Raw genomic sequence first — 26,525 nt, 5'->3', positions numbered from 1 at the left:
GTTTTCCCACAGTTCCAGCATTGTACTTGTTGGCTTGATCTAGATTTGCTTCTGTTCCGATTAGAATTTCTGGATTTTGATCTACCTTGGTTTGAATTTCTGTCATTACTTGCCTCTTGTCTCAAGGTTTAGGGTAGAACCGGATCCTGAGGTTTCGCCTGCATCTCTTCGGCGAATCTTTTCAGCCAGAATTAAATCTTGTATATCATTATACTTGAGCTTTTCCTTTCCCGTAGAATTGCTTACTACTATCCTCATTGCCTCCCAATTGTTTGGCAAAGAAGCCAAGACGATCAAAGCACAAATCTCATCATCAAAATCAATTTCTACAGACGACATTTGATTTGTGATTGTATTAAATTCATTAAGATGTTGTGCTACTGATGCAATCTCTGCCATCTTCAAATTGAATAATTTCTTCATCAGATGCGCCTTATTGTTTGCGGACGGCTTTTCATGCATACCGAACAAAGCCTTCATCAGATCTGTTGTGGTCTTCTACTTTACAACATTGTGTGCAACAGACCTAGATAGAGTTAACCTAATAACTCCTAGAACCTGTTTGTCAAGAAGCGCCCATTCCTCAACCTTCATACTCTCAGGTTTTGTCCCCAAAAGAGGCAGATGCAATTTCCTCCCATAGAGATAATCTTCAATCTGCATTCTCCAATACGCAAAGTCTGTGCCATCAAACTTTTCTATTCCAGACATTTTTCCTGCTTCCTCTGCCATTGCTCCCACTCAAACCTAACCTTAGGCTCTGATACCAGTTGTAAGTAATTAAATTGAATTCCCAACCTGTGAGAAACAAAAAATAGAGAAAACACATGCCAAAGAAAAACAATCACACGCACAAGACAGTATTTACGTGATTTGGCAATTTGCCTACGTCCACGGAGTTGCAGGGATATCACTATTATTAGGGAAGAATACAGAGTGCTACCTCAGCGGTTACAATATTTTCTCTCTATATATAATGTGACAATCACACCACACTAAAAAACCATAATTACAAAAGGTGGTTCCACAATGGGCTAAACGGGCCCAACAGGCCTCAGTAAATCTCCCATTAAAAAGTCATGCAATATTATTCAGGTCGGGTCGTCAAACCGGATCAAACAAAACTAGGCTCCACAAAGCCCAACAATAGATACCCTTGATTGCCTTAAAGCCTTAAACCCGAAGTGGGCTCATGGAACCCCCAATCTTGAACCAATTGAATAAAAAAATTAATTAATTCTCCTATTTTGAATTAGATTTCTTTAGCACACAAAAAGTTTATTCAAATCAATTTTTATTGAAGGAATTGATACAAGAATCATTTTTAAACCTTGCTTGACAAAATCCCATAGGTTAATCCTTAAGGATAATGCCTGAAGTACTATGCAAGTTGTTGTGACTCTTTTTTTTTTCTTGACTAAAGTCACTATTTAATTTAGGCTTAATATTTTGTACAATAGAGAATAGCGGCCACTTGCCCAAGCTCTCCTTTACGAGAATGTAACTTGCTTAAGCATATCCTTGTGTAGGCTTGGGCAACATGGTTACACAAGTTTTCCTCTTCCGGTGGACTTGAAGCTTTTTTTCCTTTTTTTTAGTTAGATATCTTTTGCCTCCTTCTCTTGAGCCTTAGACATTCCCTTCCATCAAGATTTTAAGCCAAGATTGCCTTTGGGAACCTACAAAATAACCATAAAAACAATCAAATGCAAATGACTTAGGCATTAGTGACAAGAATTTATAATAGATGAGTTTTAAATAAAAACACACTAAAAACAAGTTCCTCGGAGCCCATTGATTGCTAGTTTGGGTCCTTATCAATCCATAATGCACCACTTTCCCTTGAGACCTCCTAGTAGTTTGAGCTAAATGGCAAGGAACCAAGGGCACTACTCATAAACTCCCATTACCTACTTATACTGCCTATTTATCACTATATGACACTTCTTGTAGTTTGGGTTGCCATCAAATTGACACTCCTTTCCAAGCAAAAGTAATTAAAATGAGATAATTTGAATAAATACAAAAACCAAGACCTAACAAAGACAGATGAAAAACTCACTCTGCATATTTAACATTCTATACAGATTAGGGTGGCATAGCAAAAGGTGAACTTTGATAAAGCGAAGAAACTCATGAACTAAATAAGGGAAGGCAATCTAAGACTTGCTCGAAATTGCTCATAGGCCAAAAAAATAAAAATAAAATACAACCCATGTGAGCTAGAAGTGCTTGTTTATGAAGATTCACCCATCTAAGGAGTATGTGCACATGAAATGAATGACATACTTGTCATCAATCTAATTGAAAAACACTCTCTTACTTGGACAATCCGATTTTGGCTCTTTCTTGGCAATGTACCCATCCAAACCATAAGTGGCACAGCCTAAAGATAAGGGTATAGTCTCAGGCTATGTTTGGTTACCGAAAAATTTGAAGGAAATAAAATAGACAAGAAAAAGTAGAATGAAAGAAAAAGTAAAGTAAAATAAATAAAAAATAGATTTAAAATTAATAAATTATTTTTATATGTCATTTAAAACTCATTGCACCCCTATTTTAACTCTTCATATAAAGATTAAATCATTCAAAATTGTATAAATTTCTAACTAATTTTAATTATATTTGATATTTTTTGATATTTTTCATAATACAACTAAATATTAGAAAATCATTTTCCTTAACAATTTTTTTTTCTTTCCTTTATACTTTCATAGAATCAAACATAATCTTTGTGTCTAACTGACATCTTTTCTCGATGGCTTCCGTAAGCCAGGTAAAGGATCTCCTTTGATAGGAAAAGCACACCAAAACCCTTCAAGAGAGGTGAATAAATAGCCCCAAACAAGACACACCGAGAAATACAACTTCATAAGCAATTAGACAATCGGAGAAACACTAGAAAACCATGGGCCCCCCTACTGTGATACCCTCACCCACATAACCAAATAATCCAAAGCAAAACAGCACCAGCCCCATACGTAATCAAATAAATATGAGCATAAGAATGCCCAACAATATGTTGACAACCATAAATATGAAAGTGACCTGAAGAAAAGAGAAAGTTGGGAATAGCTGAGCTTAAACTAGAAGCAAGAAACTCCCAAGTGACACAATGAGAGACCAACGTATGGCAAGTAATACCACCAGTCACTCAATACCACCAAAATCAACAACCACACTACGGGAATAGGACATGTGGCAAACCTTAAGTGTTAACATTTTATCATTAGATTGGGTAGGACCATAGGAGAGAAGTGGGCATCTCTGTTTTTGCTTTATATCTTTCCCATAAAATAATCTAGATATTAATGTTAAATAGTATACAGATGCATAACTGGCTTATGATCTGCCTTTAGCCATCGGCTGGGTTTGGGCTAAGCCCAAAAATTTTCTAGAAAATTTTAGTACATTTATTTCTAGATTTTTAATGTTGTTGTGTTCTTTTTTGAACGAAAGTTTAAAAGTTTAATTTGGTCTAAAATTAGACAAGTTAAACAAGAACCAGTTTTAGAACTTGATGCATCTATTAAAAATCCATTTCTTAATCAAATTAAGCAGTTCTTTTGTTGTAAATTTTGCTTCACCAAAAAGTTTTACAACAAACTTGGAGGGAGAAAATGATGAGGAATAGAATCAATCTTATTTGACATATTGACTAAAATTCAAAAAATCAAGGTAAATGGTTTCATAAAAAAAAAAAAAAAAATTATTGAGGGTTTTTTGGGTATATATTTGATTTATTTATTTATTTTTGGGTCTCATTCCTCATATGATTCATCTTATTCTTTATTTAATTTGCAGCCATCTCATTACATTCCAATGATTTCTTCAATGTCATGGCATCCAAATAGACAAATACCTCATCTCACTAACTAACAAAAGCAATAATAAAATTTGACAAATTTCTTGGGAAAAAAAATACCCTAATTAAAATGGGTCTTATAATAGAGAGCATAATAATAAATACTGAAAAATGCAGGTAAAAATCAAGCACCAAACAGAGGGTCTACTCCAAAGGTTCACTTGGGTCACATAAATAATTTTATACACATAAAAAGCTTCTGGTCTTTTTTTTTTTTTTGCCCCTTTCTTTTTTCCTTTTTTTTTTTCCTTTTTGAACCCAAAATTCAGAGATCTGGTTAGAACGCTCTCTCCCAGGAGGGCCAGGAGTCTCTGCATTTTTATTATCCAATGCTTGGGGTTTCATTATCTGGTGAGCTCAACATTTCAGGTTCCAAAAATGGCTTCTCTACAAATTTTTCCATCATGGGACCCAACCTATGATGAGTTTTTCTTGTGTACACAAAAGGAAGAAACCGCTCCTACCAGGGTTTTCTTCTTTTTTTTGTTTTTTTTTTTTTTTTTTTTGCTTTTTTTTTCTTCCTTTTTTTAATGCATTTACAGCAGAAAAATTTTTGTACTTACATAAAGACCACATAAATTCAACTCTTATCTCAAGAATACTCCATCAGCATCTCGGCTCCTGCTTCACATGGATTCCACTCGGCAAGCCATACATCATTGTCTAAAGATACAAAAGAGAAAAAACTGAGGCAGCATGGGTAGATCCAAGTTGACAGTTTATGCATACAAGTGAAGTAAGCATATTGACATTTCATTGTATGGCATGGCAATGCTTTGTCTAGTTAATAATGAAAAAAAGAAACAGGTTCGAGCCAAAAATCAATCTTATTACTGATCCTAATTCCATTTTGAGCTTGATGACAATTCCATTTCTTAAACCAACGTGCCATCCCAATCTAACACATTAATTTAATTTAAAAAATTGGGTGTAGATGAGTTGGTTTAAGGAATGAAAACGAAAACAATTGAAGTTTAATTTCTCGTAAAGAGGAAATGGAAACTTGCAAACTATATCATTATTGTATATTGACAGTCATTAAACAAAAGAAAAAAAAAAAAAAAAAAGCAGTGTAGACTGTTTGCATAAGTAATTAATGAACCAGAAGATCAATTTCGATTTTTTTTTCTTTTTTTTGTTTTTTTCCTGTTGATACATCTACATGATGTTTTCATATTTAGTCAAGTAGTAGAGAAGCTTGGAGGGATGAAGGAATCTCCATATGACCTTTTTAACTAGTATGGATAAATCAATCAAATTCTTACAAAAATAAACATTATAAGATGATATCATTGAGGAAGAAACGAGTTGAAAATGGAAATATTTTTAGCTTATCATGCATATATTGATGTGTTCTGATGCTTTTAAAGAAGAGTATCTAGTGACTTATATGTTTGCTTCAAGTGTCCCTAATTTCTCAGGTGATGTTTATTCAAAAGAGGCTTGTGTACGTGAATGTGTATCCAAGTACGACACAGAATATAAACAAAGCACATCAAAGACTGAAGAAAAACAACAAGCAATACAACACTCGAATGCTCGCCCAATTAAACAATAAAAAAAAAAAAAACAGGGGGAGAAACAGTTTCAATTCCCAACGAATCAAGAAACCACAAAAAATAAATAAATAAATAATTCAATGAAGGGATTTACGTTTGTATTACTCATAGCGATGAATTGTGAGACAACCCTAAGGATTTCAAGCATGTTTCCAGACAATCACATAAAAAACTGCAAGATGAATGTTTTTTAAGGATTAAATTACAGCTCACTGAATAGACCTTAAAAAAAACAGGGAAAGATGGAATGGACATCATTGATGCACTCACACTGCCACTCTCATGCATGCACAGTCTCACATGCACGTCCATGCCCGGCAACTAACATGCAAGCCTCACATATAAAGCACAAACATAGAATTAGTGAAATGAGTTGATTTTCATGAGAGCTTACCTGAGATGTATTAGGCAGAATACTATTTGCAAGATCCTCATTGATGTACACATTGAGTGGTGGCATGTGGCTCATTATGCCAGGCATATCTCTCATGCTGCAAGAATTGAAATAGCATTTTCACAAACCAAAATAGCAACACCTAACCATAAGTATGAACTAGAATAGTTACAACAACATTACTAATCAAATTGAAAATATCCAGATTCCAGAAAATCAACATACTCATTTAGGATGGCAGTAATGTTATCCCTCGTGCGACAGAAGAGGTCAATGTTATCCTGTAACTGTTTGTACATGTGTTAAATTGAAATTCCAGACAAAAACTGCAATTGCTTTATGTAGATAACAAAAATTTAGGTGCACAAGTATATGGTGACATGAAGAACACAGAACAATAAAAAGAAACCAAATAAAATAATGACAAGAATAAAACAAGACCAAATGAAGCCATTTTCCATCCTGTGCTTGCTAACACATTCAGAAGGTTCAGGCCTCCAGTTGTCAAGCACAGAAAAGAATAAATCAAAAAGAGAAATTCATACACAAAGTAAGGAAAGGAAAAATAAAGGGACCAAGTTGACAATGCAAAATCTAGTGCATATACTTAGTTTCAAATAGTTCAGCTGCTTGTTTTCTGATTAACGGACTGGAGCAGAAAGTAATAGAGATGAACAAAGTTAGAAAGTTAGACCCAACTGCATCCTAAGTCCTAACATTCACCTACATATAGAAATTTAAAAAAGAAAAGATGACTGAAAAGGTGAAATGTTACTTAAACCTGCCCTAGCAACAACCCTGAAACTTATAAATTTATAGCAGCAAAATGTAAAAGACATCTAAAAGAAGCATCAGCTATTCTCATATCCAAAGCATAACATGGAAAGGGGAGGGAGAGAGGGAGAGGGAGAGGGAGAGAGAGAGACAGAGGATGAACTCTCATCCTTCCTTGTATATACTCTCTCTACATGTAATATTTTCACATGCCTCATCTAAAAAATTGAAGGAAAAGAAAGGCCCAAGAAATCACAAGCCTGATATTATACATCACCACTGCTGCAATGGATAAAACTAACACACATCTTGAAGTTGAACGAATTGGGAAGCTTTATGGCCTCTAGTTCAGTAAAATGGTTTGCAGAATCCACACTTCCAAATTTCAATTTTGTATTTGGAAAAGAAAAATATCAACACATTCATAGTTATGGACAGAAATAACTACTATATGAAGGATTAAAAGTGCTTCCTTTTTTTTCAAAGAATAAAAAAAAAATATTTGAATTGAGAGATGAGAAAATTTTACAGACAAGAAAATATCTGCAAGTGCTGAAAAAAAAATAGAGTCCATAGTAGAGATATGGCATATATATATATAATATCAGAAAATGACAAATGTATTAAAAAAGAATAAAAAACATGAAAAGTATGAGAAATCCTCCTCATAAAATACAGACCTGATCAAATGGAGCTAAGTAAACCTCCTCTATAAAAAGGGGATATACAAAACGTACAAAATCTATATGGGTGTGACAACTCCTAGTCTTGTAGACCCTTCCCTAAGGGTGCAAATCGACAACCAACTAAGTTGAATTACACTCAAAGGATAGGGTTTAAAAATGTCTGTACAATAAGCCCAAAAAGAAACAAAGAAATGAAGCGCATCCCACATCATCTCTGGTGTCTTCCAAGTGTCCTCAAAGATCCTGGCGTTCCTCTCTCTCCACACAATCCACAACAAAAAGAGACACACGATAGAAGAGAGATAACATATTAGAAGGTTGCTAACGAAAGGGGGGCACAACCCAAGTGCATAGGACCTGTCATAGTTTGCACCCTTTATTGCATTCTTCCAGAATGCAACAGAAACCATATCTCGGCATTTGATCTGAATTAGTGATACATCCAGGCAGTTTCACACCACTATTATAAGGAGATCTCACTTGGATAACCTCAGTTGCTCACCTCTTAACCCCCAGGGGAAGAGCAACCAGATAATCCAATTCGACCATTTTTCCACCTATCCAACCATTCAGTCTATTCCACATTGCAGGTAAGGATATAAATAAAAGAATCCAACATCAATTTGTTTGCACCATCTATCCAAGTTCATCAAAGTATCAAGTTCCTCACTTCATTATGTTCATGTCCCCCACTTGCGGTTTTACATCTTTCTGAATTGGAAAATGAAACCTAAGTTGCTGTTGGATTTGGATATATTACCAAGTAAAATTGTGGTAAGGCCCCAAGCCTAAAGAACAATTCCTGTTCCCCAAGATACAATACCAATTTGGGATGCGGTCTAGGAATTCTTGCCAGAAGTGGTCTATGTTTACCCTTTTTATAACTTCCAGACTGGGCATACCCAAGCCTAATAAACTATTAAATTTTAAACCTAGGATCAGAAGGCTAAGGCAGCCCACCTCTGGTATGATCAGAGGAAATGGCTTCTAGGGCTCTAAACAATTTGGTGTCCTGAGCTGGCCTGACACCACCTTATTCTTGTATAGGGCCTTAAATCTCTAATTCTAAGGGTTACTTTTCAACTTAGAAGTAAAAAAAAAAAAGAAAAAAGGACAACAACAGAAAGAACATGAAAACAAAAACCATAATAGCTTCTCCAATATCCCTAGGCAGAAACTATTGAATTTTGAATAGTGGGTTCCATTAACCTTAGTTATTTTACTTACCATAGTTAATACCTCTATATACCCTTTTTTCCCTCTATTTGGCCCATGGCCACTCATCTAGCACCTAATAGACCATCCAATTTTTTCCTCTTCCCAAGATGCATTCTGGACTTTTCTGCACCTATTCCACCAAGAAGCCCACCTACTCTTGTTCAATTCTCAGTGTGATTGGCACACCCCTGCCACATTCAGTTTCTGTCTGCCACATACCCATAGCCATCTTCTTCCTTGAGTCAGAAAGTTGTCTACTCCATCACACAAAATCTTCTCATTTTCCTCCCTCACTACTACTTTCATGGGTATTCTATGCAGCATCTCTTAAATTTCACATTCTCTACTTTCAAATTTAGTTGACTAGTATCATCTCATCAACTCTGAACACCACCTAAGATTTATTGATGGTGCTTTTGAACTCAAATTTTAAACATGGAACTAGCTGGCTACCCTAACCGATAGCCTGACACATGCTTTAAAACTGTGCTGAAAGGGCACTGGTTTATAGAGGAGAGCGCACAGCAAGCTAATGAGACAATCCTCATCATAGCCTGGTGCTTTTTATATTTTTTATTCTATTACTTGATATCTATATTAGTTCTAACCATGTTTATTAAGTCAATGATCAACATCTGATTTTATGACCTAGTGCTGAAAATTACAGGTTAAACGGTTAGTTATCAGAAAGAACAATGGTAAAAAGCATCAAGACCAAGTGGCATAGTCACCACATCTTAGCTAGAGATTCTTGGTTGCAGCATTCATATTGCTACATCTTCTGTAAAATAAGCATCTATAATAAATTATCTAGTCTAGCAATGATTGATCATAATCATTAACTCAAAAAGACTATAAGACATAAAACTGTTCCCTCAGCACTGAATTGGCCAAAAATTATAATGGATAAACATAATTTGCCAGTAGGATGCTAGGATTTCACCTCCAACCTAATGCAAGAAGTTCACAAAAATGGGCAAAGAGGTCCAGGAAACAGCTATGTAAAGAAAAATATGAATTGAAAGGTTGCACTCATTGGATGATGACTGAGAACCTACTAGATTGATGCAACATGGCTACAAGATCTCCTAGGTTGATTCTCAATATTGGCACCATTAACAGGTCCAAAAGCCAACATGCAAATATGATCTGGCATTCTTCACATAGGCAAAGTTAGATAAAGCATTTTTAGACCAAATTTTGGTTTCAAAGCACAGTTCTTTGAATAAATTATCATGAAATTGCTTCAGGTATGAGATTCATTTATGGGATTAATAAAAATCAGCCTGGTAGTTAAAATGCTGAGAAAGGACTTGACGTGATAAACATTGTGACCATAGCATGTTGGAGACACAACATGGTGAATAGAACTAGCACTCTATTCACCATGTTTGTAGTTAGGTTCTTCTTAGGGTGCGATTGCTAGTTTTTGTGTATTCGCACCTCCTTTCTCTTTGGTTGCTTTGTATATGTCATGTATACTTTTTGTTTTTTAATACATTTGCTTTTACCTATCAAAAAAAAAAACATGGTGAATAGAACTGTAAGACCCTTTTTCATTTGCCTTTTGCTCAAGCTAACATTTACTATTTCTGTCAAACAAATCCAGACTAATGTAAAAGACAAAAAAAATTAAACAAAAAGCTAGGGCACCAGATATCTCACCTTGAAAGTAGAAAGGTTAGCTGTGATTTGATTAAAAACCTGAGCATTCTGTTCCAAAAGATGTTTGGCTGTGTCGTTTAATGCTGAGACTACCCAAAGAAACATGTAAATAAAAGCTTGAAATAGTTTAAGACCAACGTAACACCAAAATATAATTTAGAGGAGCTATGGATGAGCTCAACTTCAAGAAGTGAAATGAAGATAAAGCATGCAGATTATTACAAAAATAAATAAATAAAATAGGTAATAATAATCATTTGTGGTAACCTTGAGACTACAGGGAACAGTCATTAATAAGAAATACACATCTAATTCAATCTATTTACCCCATTCTCCCACCATAGGTTAGTGCAAACACATTGCTGGTGCCACTTCTTCTGCAGGGAACCAGTCCATATTTGTGCCGAGGTTAACCCTGTACAGGCATTCACATCCATTGGAGTTCATTCTGGTTGGTTTCTAGACATTTTTCTTGTATAACTCTTTTGATCTGTTTGGCCAGATATGATTTCCCCAACATGCTCAGAGCTGCAGGAATTTTTCGGTAATATCTTGATCAGTTTGGATGTCTCCAGAAGTCATTATCAACATTTCCACGCAGCTTCTCCAGCAGATGCCAATATATTTGACAAAACAGTTGAACAAGAGCAAATTTTTTACTATCTTCTTTTTGAAAGGCACAAAAAAGAAAAAAAAAGAAAAAGAAAAAAAAAAAGCCCTATTAAGTAGAGAACTATCATTGACAAGAATGAGAATTCGTTCCACTAGGTCAAAACCCAATAGAAAAGGTCAATCATAGACAAAATTAGAGAAAAAAGAGTCCAAAACCCCTATACATATATAACTTAACACGATGATGAGGGGAAATGATCCCCATCAAAGCACAAAAGGAATTCTTGCCTATATCAGCAAGGCTATCAACTTCTTAATTTGCCACTCTAGATCTCCACGAATAGATGCATCCCAGCACTTCAGCCTGGACCACTATTCTCTAAAGCCAATGAGCAAGCATATTCCCAAGGTCCATTCCAGCTTAGCCAATGAGATCACTGATCCTAAGTCACCTTTCATCAACATATCAAACAAATCCAAAAATCAAACTTTTAAATTCTCTGACAAAGCTAGGATTTATGCCTCAATTGCAAAACCCACACCAATTAGCTTTGGAAAGGGCCTGATATATATCCTCCTGTCATCTAAAAGAACGCCACCAATACCCGTCTAACTTGTGCTATCCAAAGAACATCCATCAAAATTGAGGTTAATGGAAACACATCCAGGAGGAGGGGCGATGTAGTCCCAAAAACCACCTCTCCTCTCTTAGAATAACAGATGCATCTCCAATCCAACAATAAGATGCTGAATGGCACACTTTTCAACTCCTCGATAACAAACATCCAAAGTTTTGCAGGTCACTATCCCATAAATCATCCACCAATCAGTGTGTCCTATAAATAATTCTAGCACTTCTCTCCCTACAAATCACCCATACCATAATAGAATGGTTCCATTCCATAATGCACTCTATTGGGTGGTCCTTCCAAACCTTCAAAAGAGATCACCATCAAGTCTACAATACCTCTCACTATTAGCCCTGCAACCTTGAATTAAGGGGAAAAAAATTTCCTTTGCTCTAAAAGTAAAAGAACAAAGAAAAAATGGATGATTGGCAGTCTTGACACTTCTTTTTTTTTTTGATAAGCAAGCAATTGTATTAAAGGAGGCTAAGAAGCCGCAAAGCATACAGGTAGTATACGAGGCTACAAACCAGTCTTGACACTTCTTAAGCTAAGGAAAAAATTCAATGCTCAGTCATCTAGTCTCTCCTAGTGCTATTGGCAGTAATTTGTGGCGTTGGTATTGTGATTATTGAGGTACCTAGCTACTTAGTTGGCATAGTGACTCCATAAGAAGTAATGGCAAATGGGTTTGGAGGATGACTCCATTACGCCTTTTCTGGACAATTTACGAAGAGAGCAATAGAAAAATCTTTATGGAATAGTGAGCTCAAAGTAGATTTGAAAGAGCATTTTTTTTATATTTGTGTTCCTATGGATGACAAGGAATGTTAATCAGGCTTTCTTGATTTTGTAGATAGTTTAGGCTAATTAAGCTAAAGGTTCTTTTCTTCATTTCTTTGTTGCCTTTGTGTGTATTTTGTACTTCTAGTGTACACAGGTTGCAGGCCCTTTTTTGTTAGGCTCCTTAAATATATTTATCCTTTTTTTTTCCTTTAGGGAACAGATGGAGAACAATCTTAACAAAAAGGTTGATTTGAAGTTGAATCAAATCCTTCAAAATCTGAGTTGAGGTGCCAAAAGGGAAGATGATAGGCAAGATGGAGAGGAGTTGAGGTTTCTAAAGCTGAATTGGGTTCAGAGAAAAGTGTTTGGTGGCTTTGCTTGAAGGGGTGGAGGAATGCTGTCTTTTGGAGACAATAAAGCCCTTCTATCAGGTTTAAACACTGCAAATTCTAAAGATATGAAGGAAGAAGAAACATTTAGTTAAAACTGTAAATAGTTTTAAAAAAGAAAGAGCCTGTCAAAAAAAATGTTAAAACTGTAAATGGAAAAGTTACTAGGAAATTTAATTCAGAACACAAAATAAGAGATACGTAAGCAGATACAGTAATTAAAAGACAAACAAAGATCTCTACGAAACACTAACCTTCGCAGGGCAAGTGTTCATTCCGGTCCATATGTTGCATCATAAGAGAATATGTAGCCACATCCAGTGGTGGAGCTGAAGGTATAATAGCCTTTGAAGATGTTTCCACCAGCTTATCCTGAAGAAGCATGATCTTTAGAATACTGGTTCTTCAATCAACAATAGATCCTAAAGACATTAATTGGTTTAAATTAAAAAAGAAATCCTGCTTATGGGATTACAAGAAGCGAAGAGAGTTTTTTAATAGGCAAATGAAATAGATATTGAAAGGTTCCTAACGAAAGGGGGCATACCTAGTGAAACAAAAAATATATAAGGAGTGCTTAAGGACAGGTGAAATGGAAATGGACAAGAGAAAAAAAAAAGAAGCAAGGGGCAGCAGATCACCCTTACCCAAACCATCAGAAAAGTAGAAAAAGTTGTAAATATAAAACCACCTTTAAGTGAGTTTTTTAATCACTTTCTCGCAAAAATAGTTTACTAACAACTTGAAAGTGCAGAAAATAAATAAGCAAGACTACTATTCCTGAAAGCACAAGTGATAAAACTAACAATTCCTGCTTACCGCTAGGAACCATGACAGTCTAGTATACTACCAGACACCACATCAGTCAAGTAAAATATATCTTCTCAGAGTAAACTGAAGCAGAGAGTTTTATCAAGCTGAAATAGCAAGCAAATTGAAAATGGATCGGTTTGGCTGCAAGATCTGAAAAAAGGACATAAGAATAGGGAGATTTAAAATCTAAAGATCGACATGGGTTTTGGTAGGCTGGAATGGGAGAGCAGGATTCTTGTTGTTAACTAAAAACAATTTGCGGGCCATGATAATGATGAGGATACTACCAACATACTTTTTGACAAGCAATGATGATATCACCAACATAACCACCACTACTACTACTAGTATTTTTTTTCTTGCAACACATGGTGTTGTTAAAAGATAAGCAACTATTATTACAATCACTATCAGCGGCAGTGGAGGCATGAGTCCTGATGCTGCAGCTGCTACTGTCACTTCTATAGCTACTGTTGTTGTGGCCACTGGCAAGAAGATATCAATATTACAGCAAATGTATTTTTTTTATTTTCTCCAGCATAAATAATTATTTCTACTTGAGGCATTGAGCAACCATAGAGCTACCTTGATAATTTTTTTCTCTCTTTTGATAACAAACTTTACTTGGCATACTAGGTAAAAGTAAGACTATGCACAAAAGACAAAAGAAAGAGATATCCTTCAAAAAGAAAAAAGTAAAAGAAAAAAAAAAGGAAGGAAAATAAATATAGGATTCTGATAAAGGAAAAAGGAAATCAAAAACCAAACGTCCCATGGTAACAAGCCTTTGGCTTTAATAATATTCCCATCAAATAAAGATCAGAAATTTCTAAGAATTACACCTATACATGTACAATACATAAACATACCTTCCTAATGTTCACTTTCTTTCCCATATTGTGCTCTTCCTGTTTCCTTCTTTTTCTCTGTGAGAGGTTTACGATTAAGTAAGCACTTTCAGATCAAATAAGTATATCTAAGATATCACAAGTATGTAAATCCGTCTATAAAAATAAATAAATAAATAAATATGCAATCTAGTACACAATGCATAAGGAACTGAAAGCTTATACTATTGCTAAAATATGTTATTTTTTTAGCTGCCAATCAAAGAGAAAGAATACTTGACAAGAATTGGACCAAAGTGCACATGCCACATTTTCTAGACCTCAGACTACCAGTAGAGAAATTACAGACACCATTTAGTATGAGCTACCAAGCACTTCGTTTGGGTTGATTGCAAATAGAACCCAAATGGAAAGCAAATGTTTAATGGATCAAATGCCAAATCTTGGTCATAGCATTTTCAAACCCAGTACTCAAGAAGAATCCTCAATCATATATAAGCTCACAATTAGAAGGTGCCATCATCAAAAGGCAGCCCTGGGCTGAACCTGCCACTGTTGATTGTTTCTTACTTCATCACTACAAGATTCCCACTAACCTAAGTGGTGAAAATAAATCTCCAGAAGAGACATGCCCAGAACTGATACAAGCAAGACACTGAATCTACAGTCAGATACATGTTGGATACACACTAGAAGTATCCCAATTCAAAAGTAACTTGAGGTAAATTAAAGAGTCTCTGGAGATGCCTTGGATACAACCATATCAGCATTAAATATGGCAGGGTTAAAACACAACAAATTACTAAACGAACCTTAATCTATGTTTGGTATGTATTTTCGAAAGCAGTTCTTTAGTGTTTTATAAACAAAAGTCTGATTGAAAACTTGAGATATTCTTAACCTATTTTCTATGTTTTTAAATATTTAATAACAAATAACTTATTTGTAGTGCTTTTATTTTCAATTATTCTCCATATTTGTATAATTATTTTTTAAAACAATACTCAAAAAACAAGTAAAAACAACTAAAACATGTTCTCAGAAAACACTGTTTTATATTTTTAAGAATAGAAAATTGTCTCCTATTTTTAGTTATCAAATGTGTTTTCCTGTTTTCTGTTCTTAAAGCCAAAAATTTTTTATAAAAACTTCTAAACATACCCTTAGTTTGCACAATTATAGAAAGAGAGAGAGAATAACAATTATAATAGGGCAATCCTAGTATTTTCAATAATCAAACTTTCAGGTTGTCATATTATTAATAATAATTATAATATACAAACAGTAAACATGTTTCCATTTTCATATTCATACCTCACTCTATGTGAACATATCATCTTGTGCCCACATCCAATACAAGGGGCCATGCTACCCAGCCTAACCAAGCATTTATAAGATCTCACCCTAAACATGGCCAAATCTCCTGTACAAGCTCCCTTAACCAAGGCCGGTTTTCAAATTCCTTAACACTATGTCTGCAGTTCTCAGATGATGAGAAGTGGAAGAATGCATGTACAAACTAACAACAGTAACAACATGGATAATGTCTAACCAATAAGGAACAAATCAATCTTCTGAGAAATCTAATAGATACTTGAATCACCAAGTAAATATTTCTAATGCTTCCAAAAAGCTTAGACCATCAATTGTTTTAAGCGCACAAGTCGAATTTGGAATGGCCGAACTAGAATTCCATACTCTAAAAGACCACTTAGCATTAATAAGGAAAAGATAGACATTAAATAGTATGATGTATAATATCCTAAACAAATGGTTAATATTTCAATTGTTCAAGATGGGAATATAACCAAGGAGGCTTCGCAGAGGTTATTTTCCATGATCAGTATTCATTGTGTAGGCCCTAAAAATATTTAATATACGATGGCTATTTTCTTTGAGAGCTTTGGTAGGAGATTGATGACTATAATGATCATTGAGAAACCCAAGTCAAATAGGTAAAAAGAGATTATTCAGAATCATTGAAAAGAAATGTTCCATGCTTCTCCAAGCCAATACAAGGTACAGCTTAGCTACTGAAGCTTAGTTCTTGATATAATTGATGACCTAAAAGGCATGCCCACCATGGGGATTAAGATTAAGAAGCTCATCGTTGAAGGGGACTCCTTAGTCACTATTTGCCAGGCCAACATGGGAGAAAAAGCCTTCATTAGCAAGTGGTTGTGACATTCCTCAAAGAATGGACTTCTCTATGGCCCTCTATTATGAAAAGTAATCATAATTACACTCTGAGGTCACGAGCCTGTGGAAAGCTATTTCCTAGGGGATTGAAGTCTTTCCTCCTCATACAGGAAAGAGCAATTTGCTCATTTCTTTGTTGTACTCCTTCCATAATGGTTCAAGAGTTTGGGACTTTGATTTTCATAGAAGCCTTAACATGTGACAAGAATGTACACTTGCATCACTCCTTTTATTTCTTGAGGCTATAGCCTTATCCCCCTTCCCTTAAATGAGATATTTTGGTCCTTGGATGGTTGGATTTTTTTTTTTTTTTTTTTTTTTGATAGGTAAATTTTTGCCCCCACTGAGACTTGAACTTAGAACCTCCCACAAACCCTACCAACCATTTACCAATTGAGCCAGGCCCAAAGGGCAAAACTTTCTTTTCAAAATTCATCTTTCTTTTTTATCTCCAAGAAGAATAATCTGCCTTCTTTTTTTTTTTCTCTCTTTATCAGAAGCAAACGTTTAATTTCATATAATTTGGATTTTTGTTTTTTGTTTTTTGTTTTTACTTGCAAAAAGAGAAAATATATTAGAAATGACTAAGTAAAACATTCCATTTCATATAAAACAAATTAAAAAAAAAAAAAAAAACAGTACAAGGATGAGCTATCCCTCAAGAATGAGTCGAATTCACAAGATAAATACAGTAAAACATAAGAGTACAACTCAAGGTGGCAAAAAGCACTGACAAAGGATACTGAACAGGAAGCTCCTCATTATGCCAAGCAAACTGTGGTATTGTTGTCCATCCTAGAAATCCACGAGATAGAGCATTCCCAAACCCCATCCCCAACCCACCCAATAAAGGCCATCTTTTGGGCCACTTATATGAAGGTAGATACCAATATTTGCTTTATTGCTACAAAGTAATTATCAATGAAGTGTTTCTTGCAGAAAGTGATTACAACGTTCTTTATTACCTCACCTTTCCACTTGTGCTCTTCGCTAGATGTCTTTTTTCATGGCAGACATTCAATGGTTGGGTCCAAACAAGGTTCCAAATATGTTGATTAATGCATTTCAGGGATTCAGTAAAGGCACTAAGTGTAGAGTTCTTTGCCGTCATATGTTACTTGCCACTCTTGAGGTGACTTAGATTGAGAGCGATGCTAGGATAGTCAAGGTTAGACAGAGGTCTTGTACAAAGTTGAGATCTCATATTTGCTTCACCTCTCTTTGGTTTTCCATGACCAAGGAGTTTCTTGGCATTTCTCGCCTTAGTTTTGTCGAACAGGGTGGCTATCAGCACAACCTCTCCAGAGAGTATGCTTACTTTGTAGATATAACTTTTGGTTCTCAGATGGGGTGTATTGAAGTTGTTATCATTTCATTGGGGGCATCTCATCCTTATCCATGAACAGTTTCTATTTTTAACAATATTTCTCTATTTCATATGTTAAAGACCAATGATAGAAGAGGTCTTCTTTTTATAGCAAAGCAAAAAAAATTTTGTTGGCTGGAAGAGGTCGTTGTTTTTATGACCACCGGATGAGTATTCACCTCTCTCTATATGTGGATACCCGTAGTTGGATTGACAAATCAGGTGGGTGATCAAAAGAGGAGAGCTATATCTCGTAAGGTGTTTACAAGGAATTATTATATTCCTTGAGGACAATCTTGGGGTGATGACAATTTGTGGTTGGATGGTTTTTTTTCTCTTGCTTTCTTTTGAAGGATCCCCCCTTTCTTCCTTACACTTCTTCTATTCCATTTACTAATTTGTTTCCTATCCAAATAAATAAATCATTAGATCTTCATATGTAACTCAAATTTTTCAATAAAATTAATTCATTGTATCCATTTTCTACGGAAATAAGAATAAGAAGAATACCTTTTTCTTTAATAAGAAACTAGCATACCAAGATTTTGTAATATAATATGCCAGGATTATGTATATTAAAGAACAAGAAACATCAGTCGAACCATGCTGAATACAATTTTTTTGGCTGATTTTATATATACCTCATTTTTTATTTTAATAAAAAATGAAAGTGAAGGTAAAAAAATGTCCTCATCTTTTTCAACCACCGTACCTAGTCAAAATCCAAAACCTAACTCCTTTTTCCCATTTCCCTTTCCCTTTCCCTTCCCTTGTCCTTGAAACATTATTTAGGGTGAAAGAAGAAAACATTGTTGCCCTTCCACAGTCAACTTTGGCAGGTGTGTGTGTGTGTATCTGAATTCTGTCGCATGCTTTATTTCAAAATGATAAACTGAAACTCAGATACAAGGAGCAAAGAGCTCACCGTCATCCACCTACACCTCAGGGCAACATCCCGTACAGTTTTGTCACGCAATGTAGCTGCAATCTTTATGTACCTCATAATACTTGGTTCATCAGCAAACCTATAAATTTCAACTAGGAAATCAACACAGGAAACATATACCTCCAAAAAGCATAAAAATAAAATCTGCCACAATGAGAAAAAAATATGACATCCATGTAAAATGGAATGCAAGAAATTCCAACTATGCTGCAACGAAGAATAGTAATATCAAACATCCAGCAGAAATTAAGATACAAGGGTGTCAGTAGCATATATCTACTCATGCAAATCCCACTAGGAAGAAGAGAGGCTAACAAATGATAATGATGTTCAAGAAGAACAAAAGAATTTTACAGCATGTTGAGCAGATGAGAACAATGAACAGAACATTTTTCCTTGAGCTAATAGAAAATCTACACCAAGAACCAAGCAATTCAGTACAAAAATAAGGAAAGCATGTTTTATAGTACACCTAAGTATTCTCATGAAGATCAGCAAATATATAAATTACCTTGGAAATATTCTCATGCAAAGACTTCAAACAGTGACAGCAGTTACCTTAACAGTAGCACTAATCACTTCGATGGCTTTTAGATTTTTTATCCACCATTTTTTAAACAGAAATAAGAAACTTGGATCTGTGTGACAAAGATTAATGGAAAGATCTTACTTGCTGGTATTACCATCAAAATGTTCAGTAAAACAACAGTCCATGAAGTTATATTATATGTAAGGCAAAAACTTAACCACTACCAACCATAACAATAGACACAAAGACTATGATAAAAAAATATATAATTATAGAAAACGAATATATGATTAATGTAAATAAATAAATTTTACGAAGGAAAGAAAGTTTAAAGGACCTTGAACAAAGTACATACTTGTCAAGACCTTCCTCCAATCTGTACTGTTCCTCTATAGACCACTCAACTGCCAAGCCAGTATCATGCTTCAACCCTGGCACTGAATCAAGGAGAAGAGAACCAGAAGAATTCCCAGCTTGAGTAATCACTGGGTTGTTGTTAATGATGTTGGAATTTCCCGGCATGATCATGCCGGCTGTATTAGTTACCCCAAAGTAACTGGCCATTGGAATCATTTCAGATGTACTATTTATTGCACCTGACTGAAAAGATATCGCATGCCGGTTCATAGCTGAACCTAGATTCTGCAAGTGAAAGCCAGTGTTCGACTCGGCAGCCATCTTCACACTATAAATTCTTTCAAAATCCTTAAAAGACTTCAGAATCCCAAATTTTTACATCAAAATTCGGAAACCTGAACCTGAACCTGAACCTGAACTTGGTCAGAATTTCAATCTGTAATAAACACACTGCTTAGGATTCCAAAGCTGAAAAAAAACTTCAGCTCCAAATCTGCACTCTGGACCCCACAATCAGAGCTCAAAATCATCAAAATTGCACTAATTGTAAACAAATGTCCAAAATTGAGCCCGAACAACACCTCAGTAATAACCCAGCAGCCCTTCCATCAACCAAATATCCAACCCTAGATTCCCTCAAATGCAGAGAGGGAAACAAAAAAATGTACCAAACCTTAAACCCAAATCCCCAACCCAAGAGCCCCAAAAACCACAGCACCAAACACTTAAACCCCCTCAAACAACCCCACCACCCAAAACCAACAGATTTGAAACCCAAAAACCTCCACACCCAAAACCCAGAAATCACACCTAAAACCCTAAATCAAAAATCTTCAAACAACCCCTGCAAACAAAGGGGTAGCACCTTCAAAACCTCTAGATTAACAAAAGCAGCAACAGGAGCTCCAAATTATTCAACCCATGACCAAAAAGAAAACTGTGGCAAAACCAAAAAAAATCAAGATATTTGAGAGAGATTGTGTGGGAGAAATGAAGGTGGGGTTTTACCTTTGAAGGTGAGGCCTAATTGGGGTAGTGCTTTTTCTTTTTCTCTCACTAGCTTTGTTTTTTTAGTTTGGTTGGTTTCTTCCTCCTTTTCTTTGCTCCCTCTATCTATTCCTCCCAGCCCAGCCAATGAGGAAGCTGAGAATGGAAAAGGCCTTTTGAAGGGTTTTTCTTTTTCTTTCTTATTTATTTTTTAAATAATAAAATAATGGATTGATGGTTGCAGATCTTGGAATTCAGCAACAGTGCGAATCCCCATAAGCATTTGATGCCAATTATTGTAATCGTCTCTCCACCTTCTCTTTTTCTTTCCCTTCCTCCTCCTCCTCTCATTTACTAGTCTTTTCACTTCTCACTCTTCTTCTTCTTTTCCCAACATTTCCTATTTTTCAACCACTTTGTTTTTATCACTCCTAATTATTAATTTTTATTTACTTTTATTATTATGATATAAAAATTTAAATGTTATTTGGGATATCTTCTTGCTTTTTACTTCAATCAAAACTAAAATTATAATTCTTTTTATATATATATAAAACCTCGGGAGAGCCAACACTCCACAACCAGTACCAGATAAATTGAGAGTATCAGTAGCAAGATTCGAACCCGAATCCCCGAATCATGTGCCAACTCGATTACGAGTAAAAATTAAAGTTAAAATCATGTTTCAAAAAAAATATATTGATATTATAAAAATTTTATTAAATATAAAAGAATTGTTTAATAAGTCAAAATAATTTTTTTATAAGAATTATTATTTTATTAGTTTTTGTATTAAACTCATTTTTAAATTATAAATTTTTGAATAAAATTAATTAAATAATATTGTTTTATAAAATTATTTGGAAATGAATCTCAATTTATTTTTCTTATTTATTTATATTATTTAAATTATTATTTGTATGGTTAGGAATAAAAGTTCTCATTTTTTTTATGCTTTTAGTATTTGCCACTAAAGTGAGGATATGCTCTAAAACTTTTTGTAATTAAGGGATGAGAAATTGTGGTAAATAAAAAATTAAATACTTTATTTGATAATATAAAACAAAATGGTGATTTGATTTTTTAAAATAAAAAATAAATTATATTGTAAAGAAATTCATTGTGTCTATTGACAAAGAAGCCGAGACAAAAGGGAGAATGATTGGTCAGAGAGGCTTGTGTGTGGGTCTGCCTACATAGACCACGAGACCCAAAAGCTAAGAAAATCTCTGTAATTGGCTGAATAAATAGTGTTGGTCTGATCCCATGTAAGATGCAAATTAATATCCATATGTGAAATAACTCATATCTTATTTTGTTTTTATGATAATAAGTAGAAAATAAGATAGAAATGTTTGGTTTCCAAGAAATTGAAAGAAAATGCAAGGAAAATATAATAAAGAGTAAAAAATGAAATAAAATAAAACTAATTTTAATTCTTATTAAATAATATATATATATATATATATATATATATATATACTTTTAATTAATTTTAGGTATGTTTTAGTTTCCTTGTCACTTTTTAAAATAAAATCAAATATGAGTAAATAATTTTCTTAATATATATAACTTTTTAGAAAAAATCTCGAGACTTAATTAGTGATTTCAAATGGTTCAAAATTATAATATCACTCAATGTTGAGTAGAATTTGACTTTGATACCATTTGGAAAGCCAGGAAAGGTAATAGTCAACCGTCTTCTCTCATCCACCATATAAATTGCATTCAAAAAAATTTTGAGATACATTTTTTTTTTTTTGTTATTTGATTAAAAGGGACATTGAAACTTAATTTTAGAAATCTAACCATTCATCATTTTTTTACCATATTTTGACAAAAATGTTCTCATTTATATATATATATATATATATATATATAATATTTTTTTAACCTACATGTAAATGTTTGAAATAATCAAGGACATTTATGTCAAAAAACAGTTACTTTTCAAATAAAAATATAGAAAATGTTAAATTCACAAATATAAAGACTATTTCATCAATTTTAACTAATTAATTATTATCATTTTTAAATATGCTACATCAAATTTTAAAAATATAAGACATCCATATTTGTTTTGCATTAAAGTACCTAATTTTATATAAGAGTTATTATATTTTTATTTTTATTTTTTTGACAAAAAGAAGTATATTTAAACAATACTTTAGTAACTTCATAAAATAAATAAACAATCCTAATTTATATATTATAATATAAGAAAATATCACCCACATGAAAAATGTGATTAAGGGTACAAAAATATAATCATAGTACTAACGTTTATAAATTGTAATTGTGGTACAAAGAATATAACAATGATATAAAAATATGATCGTGGTACAATAAATATAATTAAAGTACAGAAGGTACAAATATGTTTCCCCTCTTATGAAATCTTTGCCCACACCAGAATACGACCAAAGAAAGACAAGCAATCATGATACAATAATATAATTGAAGTACAAAAAATGTTACGAAAATATAAATATGTTATATTATGTTATTAAGGCATGATTTTTATTATTTTTTCAAGCTTATAAAAAATTACCAAATTACATTAATAATATTTTTAAAATAATAATTAATCAATTACAAATTATAATTTTTTTTTCATATTTATTCCATGAATGCAAATCAAACTCATTTTAATTTTCATGGCTAATTGTATTTCTCTTTCATTCGGTTTGGTTGTATATTTATTGTTTTTTAAAATACACTTGATGACCAATTATTGGTAGAATAATATGGTCTAGGATGAGAAGACCATGCATTGTCACAATAGTTTGACCCCAACTTTTTAGAACATAAAACTAAAAATAATCACTTTGTTTTGATTTTATGTTTGAAATAATTTTTTTTTTTATGCAAGTTTAAAATTTTTGAGAAAATTTTGACGAGGTTGTCAAAATTAATTCTTTAAAAATAATTTTTGATGATAGTTCATAGTTCTCAATTTATTTTTGGAAATAAAATTATATTTGAAAACTTAAATATAAATATTGCATTTTTGACATATTCTCCATGACAATATTGTATAATTATATACACTATAATTTTTTTTAAAAAATATGTTTTAATTTTTCAGCTATTATTAAAAAAATTTTAAAATATAATTAGGTTTTGTTTAATAACTGTTTTAAAAAATAATTCTGGAAAACATTGTTTGAGAACAGTTTTTGAAAACAGTTTTATAATATTATGTCGGACAAAGATTTGTTTGAAAACATGAAATGTTTTTAATTTATTTTTAATATTTTAAAAAATAATTTTTATATTTCGTTTTATCTTTAATCCTTCTACATATTTATAGAAATATTTTTTAAAATAATTCTTACAAAAACAAAAAAACAAAAACCCAACTAAAAGATGTTATTTGAAAAATCTTATTTTTGTTTTTAAGAACAAAAAAATAAAAAACAAAAAATAATTTTTCGATTGCCAAACATATTTTCGTAACCTATGTCAAACAGACCCTTAAAAACTTTACAAAAAGCCACTTAAAATATCTCAAAATTATTTTCAAAAACTATTCCTTCCCAAAACAAAAACCAAAAAAAAACTATTTTCTGTCAAAAAAAAAAAATATCAAACATATTATTATTATTATTATTATTTATAAGTTAGAAGATAAATACCACACGGAACCTATGATTAATAAACAGTGATTTAGCCGTATCATGAGTAATTGAAAAAACTTGCAGCTCTTCTCTTCTTGTTTCCATTCAACAAAGATACCTCACATCACCGTCCTCAAAAAAATAATGAAGTAAAATTGGAGTCACAATCACTCGAATGATCCATCCATCTGTAAAATTTACTTTAGTAAATAAAACACACCTTTGTCAATTCAGGTCATAGATCACATCTATGTCAATTCACTCCTCCTTTCTAAAAGCAAAGCTTTCCATTAATATATTTCCTTATAATATATCTATATTATTGTACTCAAATTTTCTCATAATTTACACATAAAATTACTCAAAAAAAAACCCAAAAGATATTATTTTTAGCTCTTTCATTAAACCCATATACTAAAAAATTGAGATAATTTTAGAGAATAAAATAATATTTTTTGATATATAAAGCACATATATATCTTTAATTAATGGTCATTATTAATTACTAAAAGTTAAAACATGGAAAGGTGTTATGATGATGAAAAGTTAATAAAAAAGTCACCCTCTCAATGGTCTCATGACGGGAAACATCCATCATAAAGTTTTTTGAGAGGTAATAATATCAAGTGGAAAAGCTTTCTTTATCATAAAAAGACGGTATATGTTAACAATCTTAAGAATGAACCAAAATTAAATAATAAATATTTAACTAATTTATTATAAGAATCAATCGAAAACAATCAATCCTAATCAAGTGAATTTAGAGTCTGTACACGTTTTTAATATTTTTAATATTTAAAAATTTTTATATTTCAAGTACTAAAAATACTTCTTAAAATCGTTATCAAACTCTCTTTTAATTTTAATATGTGGAAAATCAACCTGAACAATTATTTTACAAGCAATAAACCCAAATTTAATAGAGTGCAATCGACTTAAACTCTATTGTCTTGTGTGTCATATTGTAGGGGTAAGCATTAGGAGCAATTTTGACACTACGAGGAACGTAAGCATAAGGATTAACCTAGAAGCTCAAAGGAATGAATATCGACTCTACATCGTCTACATGGTCTCCATGTGCATGCATCATGGTCTCCCTGTGCTCTTCCTTATCCTTACTTTGTGCTCTTACTCACCCTTTTTCCAGTACTATTAAAAGGGTACTAGCTAGTAAAGCAAGAGTAGATGTTGACTACAATGATGGTTGTGACTCAGTGTCAATCTAATGCTGTGAATCACAATTGTGCTATCCTATGAAAGCCCACCTACATTGAGTACGGATCAGTGTGCTAATCTAATGTCATGCTTAATGAAATATCATCTCACGATGCTGACAATGTAGAATATTTGTCTTGAATGCCTTTGTGTCTCATAATGTGTTGAACTAGTACAAATATTGTGAATATATAATGGATATGCTAGATGGTCCAAACCTTCCGACATATTGTAATTAGGAGTAAGTTTGATATTAATAAGTTAGAAAAAATAAAAAATTCATATATTATTAAGAAATCATACAGTTTTTTTTTTTTTTTTTTTTTTTTTTTAAAAAAAAAACTGTATACATCACTAAGAATTGATACATAATTCACTTCTCCAACAATAAAAAAAAAAAAAGTTTGTACATTATTGCATAAAAAAAAGTTTCGTATACTGTTACATAAAAAAAGTTCGCACCCATTGATCGTGTTGTAAGATTACCTTTGATTAATGTTAGGACAACCCTCCTATTTGCATACCCCACATATGATTTTCACATTAGGCTCCCTCATATCCATCTTGATCTATATGTAATATGCATGATAGTCTTAGCCATCCCCTATGTCATAACATATCTAAACCAAGATATAAAATTAGGAAATTAGGTTTAAGTCAATGATTAGCACTCAAAATTGAGAAAATTTCATACTTAAATATGAGTTTAAAAATCAATTCAAGTGTTAAATTAATTGTTCATAGCTTAAATACGTACATATTCGAGGATTGATTAATTTGTTTATTTAAAGAAGAATGCAATAGAAAGATAGTAAAAAGTTTAAAATAAGCAAGTTTCAAGGCAATGCAAAAATTAAGGTTGATGAAGGCAAGGAGAAGAACCGGCAAAGAAGATCACTTGAAGTTTTGAGGATAAGAAAATGACAATAAGATAAGGAAGTCTAATTGTTGTCAATTTTGGAATGCATTTCCAATGCTAGTTCCACTAGAGCATTTTAGTATGAGAATGAGGAAATAGACAATGTTAGTTTGCCATCCCAATTCAATATTATTTCTAACTCTAAATTCAAC

At 33.0% G+C, this 26,525-nt stretch overlaps 1 protein-coding gene across 5 annotated transcripts; it reads right to left on the bottom strand.

Annotated features, from left to right (window-relative positions):
• Nucleotides 1-1,277: 1,277 nt before the first annotated feature.
• On the bottom strand, nt 1,278-20,771 carry LOC117913497. 5 transcript variants are annotated; one of them, XM_034828488.1, is made up of 9 exons: nt 19,613-20,768; nt 18,726-18,825; nt 14,257-14,313; nt 12,829-12,946; nt 10,162-10,250; nt 6,044-6,105; nt 5,819-5,915; nt 4,429-4,528; nt 1,278-1,679 (listed from the first exon to the last, which is right to left on the bottom strand). In XM_034828488.1, exons 1-8 carry the CDS (start codon nt 19,951-19,953, stop codon nt 4,472-4,474), a joined length of 921 nt encoding a protein of 306 aa, XP_034684379.1. In that variant the 5' UTR covers nt 19,954-20,768; the 3' UTR covers nt 1,278-1,679; nt 4,429-4,471. The 5 variants fall into 5 exon arrangements, 4 of the variants coding, with proteins under 4 accessions (XP_034684379.1, XP_034684387.1, XP_034684395.1 ...); XM_034828496.1 differs by having other exon boundaries at nt 10,162-10,244; nt 19,613-20,766; XM_034828504.1 differs by having other exon boundaries at nt 19,631-20,766.
• Between the last annotated feature and the right edge of the window lie 5,754 nt (nt 20,772-26,525).

Source organism: Vitis riparia, chromosome 1, assembly GCF_004353265.1.
Source record: "Vitis riparia cultivar Riparia Gloire de Montpellier isolate 1030 chromosome 1, EGFV_Vit.rip_1.0, whole genome shotgun sequence".
Lineage (NCBI taxonomy): Eukaryota > Viridiplantae > Streptophyta > Magnoliopsida > Vitales > Vitaceae > Vitis > Vitis riparia.
This window is presented reverse-complemented; position numbering and strand designations above follow the sequence as displayed.